At 36.1% G+C, this 18,764-nt stretch overlaps 1 protein-coding gene across 17 annotated transcripts in view; it reads left to right on the top strand.

The window, feature by feature from the left end:
- Window positions 1-18,764, top strand: part of DST (dystonin) — a 307,609-nt gene that overhangs the window by 244,423 nt on the left and 44,422 nt on the right. For all 17 annotated transcript variants that reach the window (XM_075049328.1, XM_075049347.1, XM_075049329.1 and 14 more), the window contains 13 exons: window positions 238-397; window positions 650-976; window positions 1,152-1,236; window positions 2,373-2,614; window positions 3,634-3,840; window positions 7,600-7,719; window positions 7,892-7,999; window positions 9,753-9,971; window positions 13,044-13,247; window positions 16,121-16,352; window positions 16,705-16,931; window positions 17,636-17,758; window positions 18,505-18,606. In XM_075049328.1, coding sequence (XP_074905429.1) covers window positions 238-397; window positions 650-976; window positions 1,152-1,236; window positions 2,373-2,614; window positions 3,634-3,840; window positions 7,600-7,719; window positions 7,892-7,999; window positions 9,753-9,971; window positions 13,044-13,247; window positions 16,121-16,352; window positions 16,705-16,931; window positions 17,636-17,758; window positions 18,505-18,606 — 2,356 coding nt within the window. The remainder of the gene's footprint in view (window positions 1-237; window positions 398-649; window positions 977-1,151; window positions 1,237-2,372; window positions 2,615-3,633; window positions 3,841-7,599; window positions 7,720-7,891; window positions 8,000-9,752; window positions 9,972-13,043; window positions 13,248-16,120; window positions 16,353-16,704; window positions 16,932-17,635; window positions 17,759-18,504; window positions 18,607-18,764) is intronic.

Genomic DNA, 18,764 nt, shown 5'->3' with positions numbered 1-18,764 from the left:
TTTCAAACAGCATCGGAGTTGTTTGGGGTTTTTTATTTTATTTTATTTTATTTTTACTTTACCTTGGTTTTCATTGAGTATCATGGATATATTTCTATTTCATTTGGTGACTGGTTCCTACAATAAGACAACTATTTCTTTTTCTTTGCAAAGGATTCAAGGGGCTTTTTTTTTTTTTTAACCTATTTCACACTTACTTCATCATAAAAAATAACCTTTCTTGTGGCGTGTTGATAGGAACCGTCAGTTGGAAGGCATCTCGGTGGTAGCACAGCAGTTCCATGAAGCTCTGGAGCCGCTGGTGGAGTGGCTGACCACCACAGAGAAGAGGCTTGCAAATGCAGAACCCATTGGAACGCAGGCCTCCAAACTGGAGCAGCAAATTTCTCAGCATAAAGTAAGATACAAACCACACACTTGCTTGTGTAATTCTTTTTAGATGGTTCTATAAACTACAACACAAGTGGCAAAGGTGTTGCGGTATACCTATGTTTTACCATAGTGGATTTTTTTTCTGTAATTTGAGTTTTATGTATTTACGTTGGCAATATGTCCTTTTTCGTTCAGTTTTTATTGAGTTCCACTTACATTACTCTTATGTTTTTCTGATTTTCTTTTCCATTATTCTTCATTATTTAAAAAAATATAGGCCCTAGAAGATGATGTCCTAGTTCACAATAAGAGTTTACTTCAGGCCATTAGCACTGGTCAGTCTCTAAAGACTATGAGCTCCAGGGAAGATAAAGATATGGTGCAGGAAAAGCTAGATTCTTCTCAGGCCCGATACATTGAGATTCAAGAGAAGAGCAACAGCAGGTCTGAACTTCTTCAGCAAGCTTACAGCAATGCTCAGATTTTTGGGGAGGATGAAGTTGAATTGATGAACTGGCTGAATGAAATCCATGATAAACTGAGCAAATTGACAGTCCAAGATTGCAACACAGAATTGCTTGAGAAACAGCACTCTGAACTACTGGTATTTTGATTTCTGTTCATTTATTATTTAATTCATTTTTAAATTTGATTTATATTTCCATACTTCATTTATTTTTTCATTAATATATTTTGTTTAAAATGGCAATATGCTTATTCCAGACAAAAATAATATAATTTGTTATGTCTGTGCTAACACAAATGGCCTTTTCTCCTAGGATCTTCAGGAGGAGATTCTTCTTAGGAAACAAAATGTTGATTTGGCTATACAAAATGGCTTAGAGCTTCTCAAGCAAACAACAGGTGAGAGCTTATATAAAACTATGATTCATCAGGCTTTTTTTCTTGTACTTTTAAGTGCTTATCAGAAAATTGAAGTGGAACTTGTTAGTCCATATTTGCTGGTTAAAGCAGTTGTAGTTGTTCATTTTAATAAAGGTTTGAGGTCAAGGTAGGTTATGCTTTGAGGCCAATTTTACTATTAACGTAAGTGAGCAAAAGTCCTTTTTTTGCCTGTAGAGAATTTGGCCCTTGAGTCCTTGATTTTTTTTTCAGTAGAAAATTATTTCAGTGAGCCTCCATTCCATTCCTAATAGCAAGTTATGGACATTACTCATAATGGAGGGCTTTTTGGCAGTGGATGCAGTCAATTCCCTGCAGGCATCCACAGATGAACAAGATACTAGGCTACCTTTTACTGCAAGAGGAAAGCTTCGTCCACTGGAGCTAATACTGTGGGAAAAGTTGCATTACAGTTTTACATAATGTGTCTGTTCTACAGATGAACATCTGTCTGGATTTTCCAGTACTTATGAAGTTCTTGAACTCTCCAAGACACACATATGGTTGGGGGTGGGGGGGCTATCCTTTCTGTTCCAAACTTAGGCATTATGTATAGTCTCTAATGAAATCTGAATATACAGTAATAAATTTCAGTACCTTGTTTTTAATTTAGCCTTTTGAGTTCTGTTTCAAATGGATAGTAATAAGGGTGTACAGTGATGTCAAATATTACTGTAATTGAAAATCTAATTAGTATTTTGTTGATTTTTTTTTCCTTCACATTTTGAATAACACTTAAAATTTTTTTTTTTTTTGGCCTTTATAAGAAGAATTGTGAATTTAAGGGTGGATTGTTTTTTTAGAACATTTGTGTTAAGTATTGCATCTAAGTCCTTACTTTCTAACAGTTTAGTTAAGCAGAAAAAAGACAGGAGGACAGATCCGGAGCTGAGGTAAACTTCATAGCTCTGTGGATTTTAGTGACAGTAGGATAATTTACAATGGTTGAGGATTGACCTTGTCATCTTGTTTGGGTTATTTTATATATTAAATACTGAGATTTCTGCAATAGGTGGGGTTTGGGATTTGGGTTTGGGGTTTTTTTTTGCTTTTAAATATTTGTGATCACAGGAAATAACATCCCTCTGGTATTTTAGGTGATGAAGTTGTAATAATTCAAGATAAACTGGAAGGCATTAAAGCGAGATACAAAGACATTACAAAATTGAGTTATGATGTATCCAAGACCTTAGAGCAGGCTCTGCAGCTTGCAGGTCAACTTCACTCAACTCACGAGGAGCTTTGCAAATGGCTTGACAAAGTGGAGGTGGAGTTACTCTCATATGAAACTCAAATACCAAAGGGTGAAGAATTAAGCCAAGTACAAGAAAGACAAAAAGTAGGTTTTAGAACTTGTGAATTATTTATTGCTGTGTTATTCAGCTAGGTTTTGTGTTAACTTATGTTTGGCATGAAGTTGCTTTGTGAATAACTAATTTTGGCATCAGATCATTTGACTAAATGTAACAGTAGTTAAGGATCAAACTCACTTTCCAGAGTCATCTGTTATAATCACTTATGAAACTGGGCTGAGGTTTATTTTTAGCACAAGAGAAGCACAACATTTCCTTTTTATGCAAGCAGCTACCTAATCCTGGGAAAACTCTTCAGTTGTCAAACAAAGTTATTTTGGTTCTTTACAGGATTTTATCCATGTCACAACTAAAGTATAAAAAGAGTCAGCATTTAAATATATATATATATTACTAATCTTGTTTAACAATATTTATTTCAAAAGAAAAATTGTAGTATAAACTGGATGGTGGGGTTCGGGAGAAGCTAAAAAAAAAATCTTTCTGTTAAATTTCTTATATATATATATATAAAGAAATGAAACAGCAGTGGGGGCTTCTGTACAGGTAAAAACTCATTCCTGAAGCGTTGTGTGATGATTTGATTGGAATTTAATCCAGTCTTTGCTCATTTAATAAATCACTTGAATTTATCATATTTTGCTTTACTGCATGCCTGATTTCACTTGCTGGTGATTTAGTTCCTTATGGAGTTGCAGGTTGCAAAGAATATACGTTAGTTTTATTTTCTTTGGTTGCTTCATTAAGTACTAACAGCTCTTACAAAATTACAAAGAATTTCAGACTGTCATACTGACTGAAGAAATATATTTAAGATATATTCTGTAGAAAATTTGAGAATCACCCACTTTACTGTCAAACAGTTTACAGTATCAAAAAGCTAATACAACTGAGTTGAAAATAAGTGTGCTAATTTATCCCTTTGGTTTGCATGGGAAACATTTCAGTTCTCGACTCATAGAGTAGTTGAAAGAATTAAAAAACTTCCAAGCTGTGTGTGTTCAGCTCATATGCTGGCATATTTACTTCAAATGGCCTTTTTCAGGAACTGAAAAAGGAAGCAAAGAACAACAAAGGCTTACTGGACACTCTGAATGAAATTGGCAGTGCCTTCCTGGAGCTGGTGCCGTGGAGGGCCAGAGAGGGGCTTGACAAGATGATAACGGAGGACAACGAGCGTTACAGATTAGTGAGTGACACAATCTCTCAGAAGGTGGATGAGATTGATGCTGCCATCCTGAGATCCCAGCAGGTACTGAAAACTGTTCTTTGGGCCGTAAGAGTTGCTGGCCACACGTACCTGAGCATAAGATGTCCTTTAACAGTGTTGCCAAGAGTTTGTTGTACTTGATCCACAAAAGGCCCTTTTTGAATGCAGTGGGACTCCGCTGTTAAGATATGAATCCCAGAACTCAGCTAATCTGTACAGTGTTGTAGTTGTCTGCCTTTTTGTTGACACAAACATCAGTCTTCTAGCTAAAATTGTTGTGACTAACCTGTGGCTCCTTAAATGGGAGTTTGGTTAAGTAAGAACTTGAATGGCCCATGTCTTTTGCAGGTCATGTTGTGTTAAGTAAAATATGGTCCAGATCCGCAGCCAATTTTACTGGATGCAACACTGAAATCACTAGGGTTGCCACACCTTTTAGCATCAGCTGATTGTCTAGCTCCTCTGTACTTTACACAATTAAAAGCTGGATCATCTTGTTCAAGCTGTAGTGGAGGATTTAAATAACAATTGCTTTTATTCATATCCACAATGCTTTTCTTCTTGGGGCTCAAAACTTGAGTTATTTAATATGTGGAGGTTTCTATACATGCACAGAGGTGTGTGTGTGTATATATATATATGCATACACTTTGAGAACTGGCACTCTGATTTCATTACTAAATAGTCCCATATTTAAGCTTGCTTATAAATACATCGGGGAAACATAATTTTCCAGTGTCTGCCTACAGTTCAGGCATAAAAATATTGGTGGAGATTTCTGTTTCTGCTTATAGTTCCCGTAAACAGTTGTAACAGGACAAGGAGAAAGCATGTGTGTATATTTTCAAAGTTTGCTCCAAGCCAACTAAAAGAGGCTGACAACTAACTCAGACCTCCTTGTAACTGAGGTTAAAAATAACGTCATGTTTCTTTTTAAGGGGTTTGCTATGAATATTACCTTGCCTCATTAACCAAATACTCAAAAATGAAGGGTGGGTTTTTTTTTTTTTTTTTTTTTTTTTTTTTTTTTAGTGAATGATAAGGTGAGATAGGAGAGTATTTGTTGGCTCTGCAACTTTTCTGAATTCTGTGAGTATGTGCGTCCTGTAGCACAAGTTCAGCAGATTCAGGTCCAGGCATAAAAGGTCCAGAGCTGCTGCTCCACTAGCCTATGTTGCGACGGCATGTTGCACATGAGTCCTGCATACCCCTAACCTCCACTTTAGCCCAATTCACCACAATATACACCTATACACTATATTCTATGATAAATATCAAGTGGTGTAACACACTTCCAGTGAAGGATAAGCTACTTTCCATTTAGGTCAGAGAATAACCATGCAAAATAAAAAATATTTTTGGAGACGCTAGTGCTCTGTAAGCTTGCCCTGTGGCAACTTGTTCAAGTGCCTGTATTGTTAAAAGGTTTTGGGTGGAGGACAAAGCCACTAAGAATATGATGGTTTGATGGGGTTCGTGCTAGATGTTACTGGGCCAAGGCGAGAAATGCAGTAAGTGGTATGGACGGGTAAGCATATTGTTTCATTTGTGAATGGAAGCTGGACAGCTCAATAAACTAATGCAATGTTCTGTTTTTTAAGTACCTGGGCAAAATGCTCCCACATGGATAGAATTATCCTAGAGATAAATTTAGCTACATGTTTTAATCTTCATTTCTCAATACTGAAGGCATTGGTTGGTGTCTTACCCTAGTGAAGGAGTGCTACATAGAAACAGAAGGTCAGGTTCTACTTTTGGCTTACTTTTTCTTCACTCTAAAGTAGCCACAGAGAGTGCTTTAGAAAGCATTCACAGAGCAAATCACAATGTCATCATATTCGGAAGTCAGTCATTCCTGGTTACAAGAAAAAGTACCACAATGAACTATGCTTGGTTAAACTAGGTGGGGATGAAATAGATGATTTTATAGTGACTCAAGTGAAGTTCAGGGCTCAATAAATAACTGTCATGCTCAATGAGAAGAAAATCCTTCAAACTTTGGATGCAGAGAGTACCAATTTGTGCTTTTTATTTCTTAATGTTATATTTGAGCATCACAAATTGGAAATCCTATACCCTCAGCAAACAGAGTTTAGAATCCTGTCCTTCCTTGATGCTGTGTAACCTAGAAGTTTCACTGCCATGCCTTGATTTTGTTATTTCCATTAAATATTTGCTCAATATTACATACATACCCATGGTTATTTGGTATCAGGAAGTCACATTTCAGTTAATTTGTACATCTAACACAGTTGAAATCACCTGCTTAATTTCCTTCATTTGGATCATAAATAGATGGGCTTCTGAAGAGCTTGGTTGTGAACTGCAGTTTCTAAAGCCAGGGTTTAACTACCACTGATGCATGTGCTTCATGCTAATGTTTTACAGTACCGATTGTTTCAGAACATACCTTTCTTTCTATTAGTAAGTCACAATATTTAGGACAAAACTTACTTTCTCTTACTCTAGATGAGAAATGGTATATAGTGAAAAAGAATGTTTATGCTCTTTTTCATGTAACAGATATAAAGGCTGAAAAAGTTTGACTAAGAATGAAATCTCAGAACTGCTTCTTTTGTTTTTGTGTGACTCATGATTAAGCACTAAGACAAGACTCATTTAGTGTGGCTAAACTGAACTCCAGCTATGTTACAGGAGCAGGGCTGTCATGGTCTACAAGCACAAAGGCACAGACCAGCAGATTTAAAAGATGAGGGACTGAGAGTGGTCAGAAAGAGACTTCTGAGGAAAGTGTGGGTATCAACAACACAAGTAGGAGGTTCTGACCTAAAATGTCCTGATAGACTTCCACAATAACTCACAGCCATATTAATGTTCAGCTACTTGCAGTGGAGGTCAGAGTTTTAAATAAATAAGTTCTTAGTAGTTTTTATGGTGACCATTTTGTGCATCTGATCATCCCATCTAATATTCTCTGTGGCTCAAGCTCAAAGCTGCCCATGTTGTGAGTACTGCAATGTGTGTGTGCTAAAATACATGCCTATAAGCTTGAGCTGAAGAGGGAATGTATGACTTCTTTTTTTAAATTTGGTCTTACATTAGATCCCCATGTACTTCTTTTCAGGATCTCATGGTCTCCTTCACAAAGTAGTAGGAAATAGATCCTTTAAATACTCTCATTACTTTAGTGCTTTGAGGTAATTTCTGAAACATTTAAGTGTTGACTAATGGTAGTCAAAAGTTAATCTTTTAGGAGAAGGATTGGCTGCACCCAAATGCCCCAGAGAATTTTTGCATTTAATCCAAGGTCTAGTTTCGGATGAAATCCTCTCTTCTCTGAATTCAGTGAGGTTTTTCCACTGATTTAGTTGAATTGTGATTGGTTTGCCTTTGTCATTTAATACCAAAGCAGCTCTTAATCTTAAAAGGATAACATCAAACAACTATTTCTTAGGATAATTGCAACAGTAGCAGTAATAATAAACATAGAGATGGAAGAGACATGAAAGTAGAATAAAATGAAAATAAACAGTCTAGTTAAAATCCTGGACTTATAACACTTTATTTTCTTACGTCTGTTAGAGAGCTGTAGGCTTCGGAAAAATGTATTTGCTTCTGTTGCTTTGTCACGCTTATGAATTAATCTGCTTGTATTACAATCCCTCAGAACCATTTTGGGCTTTGTATTTCATTTATATAAAAACCTCATATGGAAAGTGAGCCACTATCTTTCTAACAATTCAAAAGTATGCTTCTTAATCTTCTTTAAAATTTTTCAAACAGTCATTCTAATTTCATGTCTATAGAACCGCTGAACTAATTCATGTCTCCCTCATTTAGTTTGATCAGGCAGCTGATGCTGAATTTGCCTGGATTGCAGAAACAGAAAAGAAACTGATGTCTCTAGGTGATATTAGGCTTGAGCAAGACCAGACCACAGCTCAGCTACAAGTTCAAAAGGTAAAAGAAATGCATTTCCAACTGTCATGTTAATTATTGGCCGGCACACTCTCCATTTAGAAAATGTACTGGCATGATTTAATTTTCAGTCCATCATAATGCACTTCAAAAATAGTTTTTGCTCCATGTACTCTGGGTTTTTTTTGCTGACCAATTTTTATTGTGTTTCAAGGCTTTTACCATGGAGATTTTGAGGCATAAAGATACTATAGATGAACTTGTTAAATCTGGGGATAAGATTATGAACACATGCACCGAAGAAGAGAAAGAGACCATGAAGGTAAAGTTCCTTAAATTGCAGCTACAGCAGTAGATTTGCAGACAATATATAAGTAGAAGGATTCCTATAGTGTCTTCTTTTAAATAACTAATGAAAAAGCATTAATTACAGCCACTTCTAGACAGAAGATTGTAATACTAGAAGAAATGCTGTTGCGTATCACTCCTTCCTTCAGGACGTCCAAAGAGCAAACACTGTACTTGTTTCATTGCCCGACACTAATTTGGAGCCCCATTTATCATCTTTATCCATGGTAAATAGTATTTTAGCCAACAGATGGTTGAGTGAACAGGTATTAGTCATCTGGGATGGTGTGTGTGGAATCTGGCTGTTTATCTTCCCCAGTTCTCTTGGGTCAGTGGCGCTGTGGGCATGTGTGCTGGATTCCATGGCTGTGCACCTCAGTGTGAATCTTTCATTTCTGCTGATTTCAATGTAGACCTTGTTTACCAATTATTCCATTTTGTTGACTAACACAGCCCATGAAAGGCATTCTTATGCCTTTGTTTGTTACACACACACACACACGCACACAGACACACAGCCTGATGTTAGGGCTGTATATATATACAGACAGATTTTTCATGTTGGTATTTAAGAATGGGTTAGTTGGGGGTTTTTTGCTAAATGACAGTGAGGCTGGATATGTTGTGTAAATTTAGTCCTTCCAATGACCACCCTCCTGCAACAACAATACTTCACTAATTGTGCTCTGCTGCAGGATCTCTGAATAAATCTGATTTGGTCTTAAGTGAATTTCAAATAGATTAGATGTTCTGTCTATGAAACTGTAGTCATAAGGGAGATAAGTTTTATGTGAGTCTCTATTAAATATTTGTATTTGTCAAAAATACTGTATATCTGTGTGTTGGGCTATGTTTTGTCCTTTGGATAGCATCTCTATACTTATTTACATGCAAGACATAACAAACGAAAGGATAGCTTGTTCTGCCAAAGAAGATTCTTTACTTCACATGCAATGGCTTGCTTATATGTCTAGTTTTTCCAAGGCTAGCATTTATGTGCATTGTTGCATATAATATTTCATAAAAATGATAACATGGGCAGTCTTCCACAGGAAAAATGTATAGCTGGTTGATGCTTTCTTCTGTTATCACATGCCCAAATACAGTAGATTTTGTAATGTTTAAATCTTGTAATTCTATCATATTATTAATCGTAAAATATCCTCATTAATTAATGTATGCTAACATGGAAAATAATGTTTTGTGGTTTCTGTTGCAAGTTTGTAAGCTACAAGCACAGCAGTATACCCTCTTTGCTTGCCAGATTAAAAAAAAAAAAAAGTATTTTATGTATTGTTCATGATGCTTTGATTCAGAAATGCTGTGGAAAACTTAGTTTCTGCCAAGTGTCCCTGAAGATAAGTGTCTTCAGTAAGGAAGGGGGGCTAAGATCTGCAGTCAAATCATTTGCAGCTTGACTGGAAGCCCTATGAATAAAGTGTTATTTGTAAATATCAATATTTGGAAGCCCTATGGATAAAGTGTTATTTGTAAATATCAATATCATTAAATATGCTATAATTACTTTGAAAGTACTCTGCCAGATTCTGATCTCCCACAATATTGATTCTGTCTACCTTAAACACTGATACTGTAGAAACGTTATCAAAACTAAAATTTGGTTCACTGTGGTTTAGTGCTATAATTATCAAAGATTGGTTAGAAATTAAGGTAATAGACATGTGGAAAAACATGCATTGCGATTTTTTGTTAATATTATTTTACAGAAAAAAATGGAAAGCCTCTTACAGAAATATGATGCAGTCTGTCAAATGAACTCTGAGAGAAACCTCCAGCTGGAACGGGCTCAGTCTCTGGTTAACCAGTTCTGGGAGACTTACGAAGAGTTTTGGCCATGGTTAACTGAAACAGAAACAGTAATCTCTCAGCTTCCTGCGCCAGCCCTTGAATATGAAACTTTAAAGCAACAACAAGAAGAGCATAGGGTAAGCATTTTGCCAGTTTTGAAAAACTAATGGCAAAAGCCAAGTAGTATTCTGCTTAGAACTGTGAGGTACTCTGCTAAATGCTGAAAACCCAGACAGTTATGCTTCTGTTGAAAAAAGAATTAATTAAAACAATAATACAAAATAAATACATTTTCAGTCATGCCTCTACTGTTTCCCAAACCGTTCATGCAAACAAGGGGAAGGCAGCAAACAATGTATAAGCATAAAAGAGGGCTAAAGGGGAAAAAATTGCCATTGTAGTGAGAGAACTGAGCACACAAAAGTTAATAGTTAAGAAGTATATTTAAAAGTACACATTAATGTCGGTATTAGAACAAACCAAACCCATAAACAGAAAGAACAGACATGGGATATTGTAACAAGAAACAAAAGAAAGTGTAACATGACTATCTAAAGGACTGGAGTACCTGCTGTCAGCATGCTGAAAGTGAAATACTGCCTTTGTGTATAGTGTGTATACAAATATACACATATGTTGATCTTATGTATGTGTAAAAAAATTGGCTTTTGTTTTGTTGGTATCACTGGAACTAAACTTAGCTGAGCCAGGAAGATGGACAATTAGGGGGCCAAGAATTGATTGCTTGGGTTCTAGCCAATCCCATAATCATTTCTCATGTCAAGTACATTTGTCATGTAATAATTAAAATAAATAATTGTTTACCATAACATCACAAAATAGAGGCAACAGTGTTGTAGGCTGGCCACCATATGGGGTTTCTTCAGATGGAGGAATAATCAGCTGGGATAAAAATTAGTATGTTTCATATATGGCTACTAGTAGCACATGGAATCAGATGTATCTCACCAAGGTTAAAAACCTGCATGTTTTGGCACATGCAAAGCCTGTATTGGTACTGGAGATACCCGTCTCTCCCTACTGAACATAGAGTAACTAGGTTTTTTTTATTTGAGCTGCCTCAATAAAGTGATTTAAGTTAGATGGGATGAACCCTAGCTTCAAAGTCTTGTTTACTCTGAGACCACTTAATGAAGATGCGCCACTCTTATGTACTGGTCAACACTGGGTTCACTCGTTTGTCTCCCTATTAAGTCCACAATGAACAAACATGCTCTATTAAGACCAGCTATATAACATGAGCTTTACAAACTATCTTGATTAGTCACCGTGAACCAAATCATGCTTGCTTTACTTGCAGGATTGTTCCTCATCTACTTTAATTACTCTGCTTGCATGAGAGGCCCTTCAGATGAGCTTCTGATTTTGCATTTTCCCTGGGCTATGCCATTAGCTGAGATTTGTTTGTTAAGTCGAAGATTAATGTCAGGCAATTTTAACATGTAATCTGATGTGAAATACTTGTTTACTGGAATTGTTTATCCAATAGATCATGGAGAAGACCAAATCATTTGTTGTTCTATTAAATAATAATAAAAAAAAAGGTTCTGAATGTGAATTGAAAACAGTTTTCTATATTCACTTTACATTTCTGTTCTGATGTATTTACTGATGACTGTCTTTGTTCCAAGTCATGGAATTCATACAGTTGATTCCGTGTGAGTAACATGCAGTCAATTTTGTTTGAACGGAGCTGTGGGCAGAGTAGTAGCATAAGGTTTGGATGCAGAAATGCGCATGCATGTGGCCTTGTGTCAAATCATCTATTTGTGCACAAAAATAAAGCACACAAAATTATTTTCTAAAAACTTTCAATCTGTTCTTAGTTTCACCTTGTCCTCCTCTCTGCTAATAAATGTTTTTTCTTGTTGCAAGGTATACGAATAGAGTTACATTCTCAGTAAGTAGCTAGAATCAGGGGGAGTTGTATTTTCATTGCTATTTTGTCATCAGGGGACTGTGGAAAGTCATGGTCACTGTCTTTTCAATCTTCTCAACCTCTCCTCTTGTGGGAAGGAGCAAGTAAGCAAGCCAGTGTCAAGATTTCTTTTTAAGGGAGAGACCTTAGTGGAAGAGAAGAGGATTTATTTACACTGAGACTGATACAGGCCCTTTTCTATGTCTTCATTAATGTAAACAAACTCTGAACTGGGAGGAACAGAGTATGTGCCTCTCATGTGCTTGCACAGGGGCTATGGGATAGAAACACGTGGAGTTCACAGCACCGAGAGGGACAGTGCCTCACCAGATGGTGAGATTTTTCTGAAAAGGGAGGGATGAGCTGAGAAAATAAATAAAACCGGATAGAAGGATCAGGCTACTCCCGCAAAAAAACTTTCCCTTTTGTCAGATCTACGGGTGCAAGTAAACTAAACCAAAATCCTTTGGCAAGTTGGAAGACACCTTGTGACCTTTCACTTCCACAAGCCTCTGCAGAGTCTTCTGCACAGTTTGACTTACTTGGGGAGTGGATGATGAGAGGGAGTAGACAGCTGAGGTGAAATTTAATTTACTTGCTAATTACTTGCTAAACTTTGTGTCAGTTAAATAATAGTGCTGTTGTGAAGACAGAGGGGTCTTGTGGCCAGAGGGGAGACTGCAAGACTAGGTTGGTAGGTCTCTACTGATCAGTCTTCCTTGTCCTTTTCACAGACTTCTTTGACCCTTCCTTGTGCTAGTTTCCTCTTCTTAAATCAAGAATAATTTGAGTTAATAATCTTGCAATGCCAGTAGCTCTTTCTGTGATGTTCTTCAATGAAAGGCTTTGGGGCAAGTGACAAATACCAACATGAAAAGTATATACATGGTGGTGTTATGCACATGTCTAGAATATTGTTGCCATCTCTGTCATAGGTACTAAATATGATGGGGAATGTCTGTTGCCAGTATCATATGCATAGTTAGCATCTTACATTTTACCTGTAATCATACATCCTACAGCAGAGTTGCACAGACCTTTCCAGTGAGTCCCTAATTGTGATGTTTCATGCCTGGATAGCTCTTGTGTTGGAATGGGAGCTATCACTGGCAGAGCAGTCATTAACTTTATTTGATATTATTTGTGCTTTACATTAGGACGAAGGGTATTTGTTTGGAATTTCTTGCCAGCTGGATGTGTTAGAAGTGTGGACAGCTGTAATATGGTGCTGCAAGCATAAGAAACTGATAAGTTGTTTCGTTTGTTATAGCAACTGCGTGAGCTGATCGCTGAGCACAAGCCTCATATAGATAAGATGAATAAAACTGGGCCTCAGTTACTGGAGCTGAGCCCAGGAGAAGGTTTTTCTATCCAAGAGAAATACGTGGCAGCTGACACCCTTTACAGTAAAATTAAGGAAGATGTCAAAAAGCGAGCACTGGCACTGGATGAAGCCATTTCTCAGTGTACCCAGGTATCAATTTAAGTTTAAAGTATAATTGGATTCAATCAAATGGAAAGATACACATTGTCATCTTACATGTATATATCAAGACTAAACTGCTGTTTTATCTGGATTTTTCAACCTAATGGCCTGTGAATGTCCCTATCACCGCTTACGGCATTGATTTTTCTATTTCTTGAGGGGTTATAATTTTATATATTGGTCAATATTATTACTTCCGCAGTTGAAAAATGTTACTGCTTCTTAATTTTGAAGTGAAAAAAGGAACATTTGGTCTAAAAATGTGGGATTTTATTTTCACTTTATTCCATTTTCTCTTGCTGGTCTGTTACTAGCTGATGCTTTGTTTGTATATGGATGTCACTGTTGATCAGTTAACTTGAGTATAGTTATATCTAGAACTTGACAGCCTTAGTTACAGTCTGTTACCAATGGAGCTAGAGGGGAGTTTAGTAGTGGTAATAGCATTTGCTCTTTGTTGCAGACCCACAAGAACTTAATGTAAGATATGCTTGAACTGTTACATAGAAGTATTGCGAGCAAAGTTAGACCTCACAAAACATCATTATAAGTATAAAATTCAGATCAAGTCCACAAAAGCTTCGTATCTCAGATTCCTCAGCCTATGCAGTGAACCTCGATAGAGTATTGTTAGGTGTCACATTCTAGAGACTTTTAAATATTGGGTTAATTGTCATCAAACCCAAACTGAAATTCTTTTACTCAACCCCAAATTCATAAAAGAACTCAGTAAAACTGTGTCCATGAACCCATGCAAAAACCTGACTAAAAATACTTTTTTTCTATACTGCTGTTTTTATAGGAAATTCCCCTTTTTCTCTGTTCGGTGGAAATTAAGTGCTATATTCTGCTCAGGTCTAAAATACTAAATAAAGAAATACACCTTAAAGTTCTCATCAAGTCTATATTCTAAATAATTTTTGTCATAGGTCATTGTACTTGTCATATTCCTAGCCCCTGCAGACTGAATTTAAGAACCTGAGGAAAAAAAGTGACATCAGATATCATCTTGCTTTTGAACTGTTCATAGACATTATATTATACTTTCAATCATTCTAAACACCTTCCTTATTCACGCCTGTGAAAAATGCCTGATTATTTAGATTCAGTGTTTTTCTTTATCATAAATGGTTGATCCTCCCCCTGTTTGGAGCTGCATATTTGAAAATCAAGACATTTATTTAGTATTCGGGTCCCTGCTTTGTATGTGGTAGACATTAACGTGTTGGACTAGATAAGTACAGAAAGCAGGAATAAAAATGCATTGTTTGATAATATAGGTTTAATCTAGAAAATAATCAGATGTTGAGAACATACTTAATTATTTATGCAAAACTTTAAGGTTCATTTTATATACATAAATGTATATGCAAATGGAAAAGCAAAATATTGTAATGCCCAGAATGTAATTTTATAGAATGTCCTTTTTTTATTAAGATATGTAAATATATATTATCAGAGCTCTGTACTATGATGTCTGTGTCAATGTTTGTCTAGATAGTCCTGGAAGAATAATTATTTAACTCTCCAGGTTTTAAATTATGTTAAATTGCATTTTGTATCAAAGGCAGGACATAACTTATAGCCAGAATGAGAGGTTGTACTGACTTGCATTTTCTTCCTTTTAAGTTCTAAAACACCTTGTCTCATTCATTGAAGTACGAGTACAAGGAGGCCCATTGAATGTACTGACAACAAATATAATATATATGTCCTAAAATTAGACCTGAATATTGCCAATTTAATTTCAGGTTTTATCACTTTTGTAAGGTTTTGTTGCCACAATCAGTTTTTTGGAAGTCTTGAATGTGGGAAGGCTACTTGCCTTTCATAACACATTTTGCTGGCTTGTATGGTATTCATACTTCTAACAAAAACACTGAGTCCATAACATTAGTCACAGAGTCTGATTTGAAGTGGGTTGTATAGTTGGAAAAGGTAATTAACATTTGTATTGCCTGTATTCCTTTGAATAGAAAGGATGTAGCTATTTGTTCACATAAGGTGATCTTGTTTTGCTGTGCTCTTTCTAGCACCTTTCTCAAGTGTAGTCAAGAGTGCTTTTTGTAGGTCCTGGAGGATCATTAAATGCACCTACAATTAATTAATTTCTGTAATTTGAAAGGGCCATGGTGGTGAGATATTTTTAAGAATCTCTCTGCATCCAAATGCATATAGTAAAGGCTAACTTTGGACCTGTACCAAAGGATGAACCATGTTAACATAGCTGTAATTGAGTTTCAGGGCACCTACCTGGGCTCATTGAAATGTGGGTGAACATAATACATGCTGTTGTGTGCTTTTAGTTGTAGAAGGTAATGTACCTTTACTGCACTAACAAGCACCATCTGGATGCTAACAAACATCTTTTTGAATGACCTTACATATCAAATCCTAATCAGTGGTTGTATGCCAGTATGTTGGTCCTGATATGAAAATGTATGTATTTAATATAAAGGTAAATATCTTTCTAAAATGATGAAATCAGAAAGCCATGGCTCTTCAAAATAAAGTACAAACTACTGTATGAATTATGCAGGACTATATGCAAGTAGATTCTGCCATATGTATCATATCTTCAGATAGAGTGCCTTAGGACTAAACTCAGGCTTCACAGTAAAATTCTTAAATCTGAGAGGAAGTACCATTTTGCAAGGTCGTTTTTGTAATTTAGATATTAAAAGAGGGGAAGAACCACAAGGGGGGATATTGCAAGTGACACATATATCTATTGAATAGAGATGTTAAATATGTTAATTTTAAAGGACCTTTTTCCAAGAGAATTTCAGATGCCATTTTTCAGTTGTTTTTTTTTTTTTTATTTCTCTACCACTTCTTTCTGTCCTTTACCACCCTCCCAGTTTCATGACAAGATAGATCCAACTCTGGAGAGTCTGAAACGCATAGTTGAACGTCTGAGGCAGCCACCTTCGATCTCAGCAGAGGTTGAGAAGATTAAAGAGCAAATTAGTGAAAATAAGAACGTGTCAGTGGATCTGGAAAAACTTCAGCCGGTGTATGAGACGCTTAAACAAAGAGGGGAGGAAATGATTGCTCGCTCAGAAGGAGCTGATAAGGATATATCCGCTAAAGGTAGTAGACTGAGGAAAGTTTCATGTAGTGGAAATGCAGCAAGCTGCAGCATTTAAAAATCTTCATTTCTGGTGACCACTGATCTGAAGATTGTGTTCTTCTGAAAAAGCTGCTAAAGATTTAATAAAAGCAAAGCATTCGTTTAAAATAATTCATCATGGATATGACCTTTGTTTTATTTTTAAAGGCCATGTTGGTTGTTTCCACTTAATATTATAAGGAGTCCTGTAAAGAAACAGTTTGAGAGTCTAAATTTTAAAATGCACACATATGTTTCTGCTGTAGAACTATAGAGAGATTTATGGCCAAGAATTGTTTGCCAAGGTAGTAATCTAGTTCCTTTGTTGTTTAGCTGTTCAAGATAAATTAGACCAAATGGTCCTCATTTGGGAAGACATCCAGACCTTGACTGAAGAAAGGGAGGCCAAATTGTTGGATGTAATGGAACTAGCTGAAAAGTTTTGGTGTGATCATATGGCTCTTGTAGCTACTATTAAAGATACTCAAGACTTCATTCGAGAACTGGAGGGACCTGGAGTTGACCCATCTGTAGTCAAGCAACAGCAAGAAGCGGCTGAGGTCAGTAGAAAGAATTTTGTTGATTTGAAGTATTTTATTTACAGTATGCAGAGAAAAGACAGAATTACTATGAAATACCACAGGAGAATATTTTTTTTTAGAGACCAAGAGGGATAATTGTATAGAAATTTACTATAATGATATCTCGAGAGTCTGTGGTAAATAACATGTATCAGTGCTTAATTGCAATGAGCATGCAACATGTGCCTGTCATTATATTTACATATCTGTTTATAAACATGTATATAATAAGCATGGCACTAAGACTTTTAGAAGTCATACATACTTTAGATTCCCTGAGTAATACGTAACATCTAAATGAAAGGTGTACAGATGTATTGTGCTCTATGTATTATGCTCTAAGCCTGTAATTATTTATGCTGATAGTTAAAGATTTGAAGGTTGAATGATAACCTCTGCAAAAGAAAACACTCTGATTAAAGAAATCCAATTTAAAACTTCCTGTTTATTTTTTCCATCTCATGCAAAATGACATGATAAAACATTGCTATAATTTAGACTGACGTCAGTTGATTTCACTCTGACACTGCAAAGGGATGCTTATATTTTAAGCATCCAATTGTAAGTCCAAGTGACTTTAAAGAAAACAAAGGTGGAATCCTGCCGTGTTCTATCTTGAAAGCAAGTTGTACATAGATTATTAAATTTAGTATTAGCAGTGTTGGATTTTTTTCTCTTTGTAGGCTGCTAAAGAAGAAATTGATGGACTACAGGAAGAACTAGAAGCAGTTGTGAGCCTTGGCTCTGAACTTAGAGCTGCTTGTGGAGAGCCTGACAAACCTATTGTCAACAAGAGTATAGATGAGGTATGGGAAATGCAGATGCTAACATCTGATAAGTTAGATGCTTGTTCAGCTGAAATAGATATATCCCCCTGCCCCCAACAAATTTTGAAAAGAAAAATTTTGTGGCGAAAGTAAAATAACCCTGAAGCATTTACGTTATAGTAAAGTTTGCTTTTCAGGTAAATGAATCTTGACTCAGATTAAAATGTACAGACAATTTTATTTTATCGATTTGTGGGTTAAAATTCTTGTAAAAGACAGAAAGGTTTTTTGTAAAAAATACTCACAGATTAGTACAGTAGATGGCTACTTGTTGCAGAAGTAATGCTAGAATAAATTTCAGATATATCTGGTTTATTCCAAGTGAGACATCTTAACTGGGACAATCCTGTTTGGATGACTACAGAGTACTTTTAATTTCTCCAATGTTCAGCAATGTACATTTCTTTTAAGCTACCTTTTTATAATGATGCAACTCCAAATTATTTAATAATATTATTTCCCATATTAACTACAATCCCAATGTTTATAAAAATATTCTATAATCAGTATTGAAGCTTACAGCTTTTGTAAATCCAGTACCTTTAGTGTATTCTGAAGGAAACTAACTATGCAGTGATAGGGAGAACAAGAGTTTTAATATGGAATGAATATGAACTCTTCGTGCTTAGTTTCTTGGTGTTATTGATCAGCATGTAATTAGTGAATGCACATTATACAGCAGTAAAGTTCTTTTGTCCATTGGAGTAAATTGCACTTGCTTGCAGCTGAATTCTGCCTGGGATGCCTTAAACAAAACGTGGAAAGAACGGGTGGATAAGCTTGTTGAAGCTATGCAGGCAGCTGTTCAGTACCAAGATGGACTGCAGGTAAGATGGTGTGGTATACCTAAGCCAATCTTGAGTCAATAGACTTTCCTGTGGTTGTAGTAAAAAAGTCACATAATTGGGTAGGTGGCAAGTAATGTATCACTCTGATTATAGTGACTATTTTCTTCAGTAGGCAGGTCTTTTTTCTCAGGGTTGGT

The sequence above is a fragment of the Buteo buteo genome, chromosome 17 (genome assembly GCF_964188355.1).
Source record: "Buteo buteo chromosome 17, bButBut1.hap1.1, whole genome shotgun sequence".
Lineage (NCBI taxonomy): Eukaryota > Metazoa > Chordata > Aves > Accipitriformes > Accipitridae > Buteo > Buteo buteo.
This window is presented reverse-complemented; position numbering and strand designations above follow the sequence as displayed.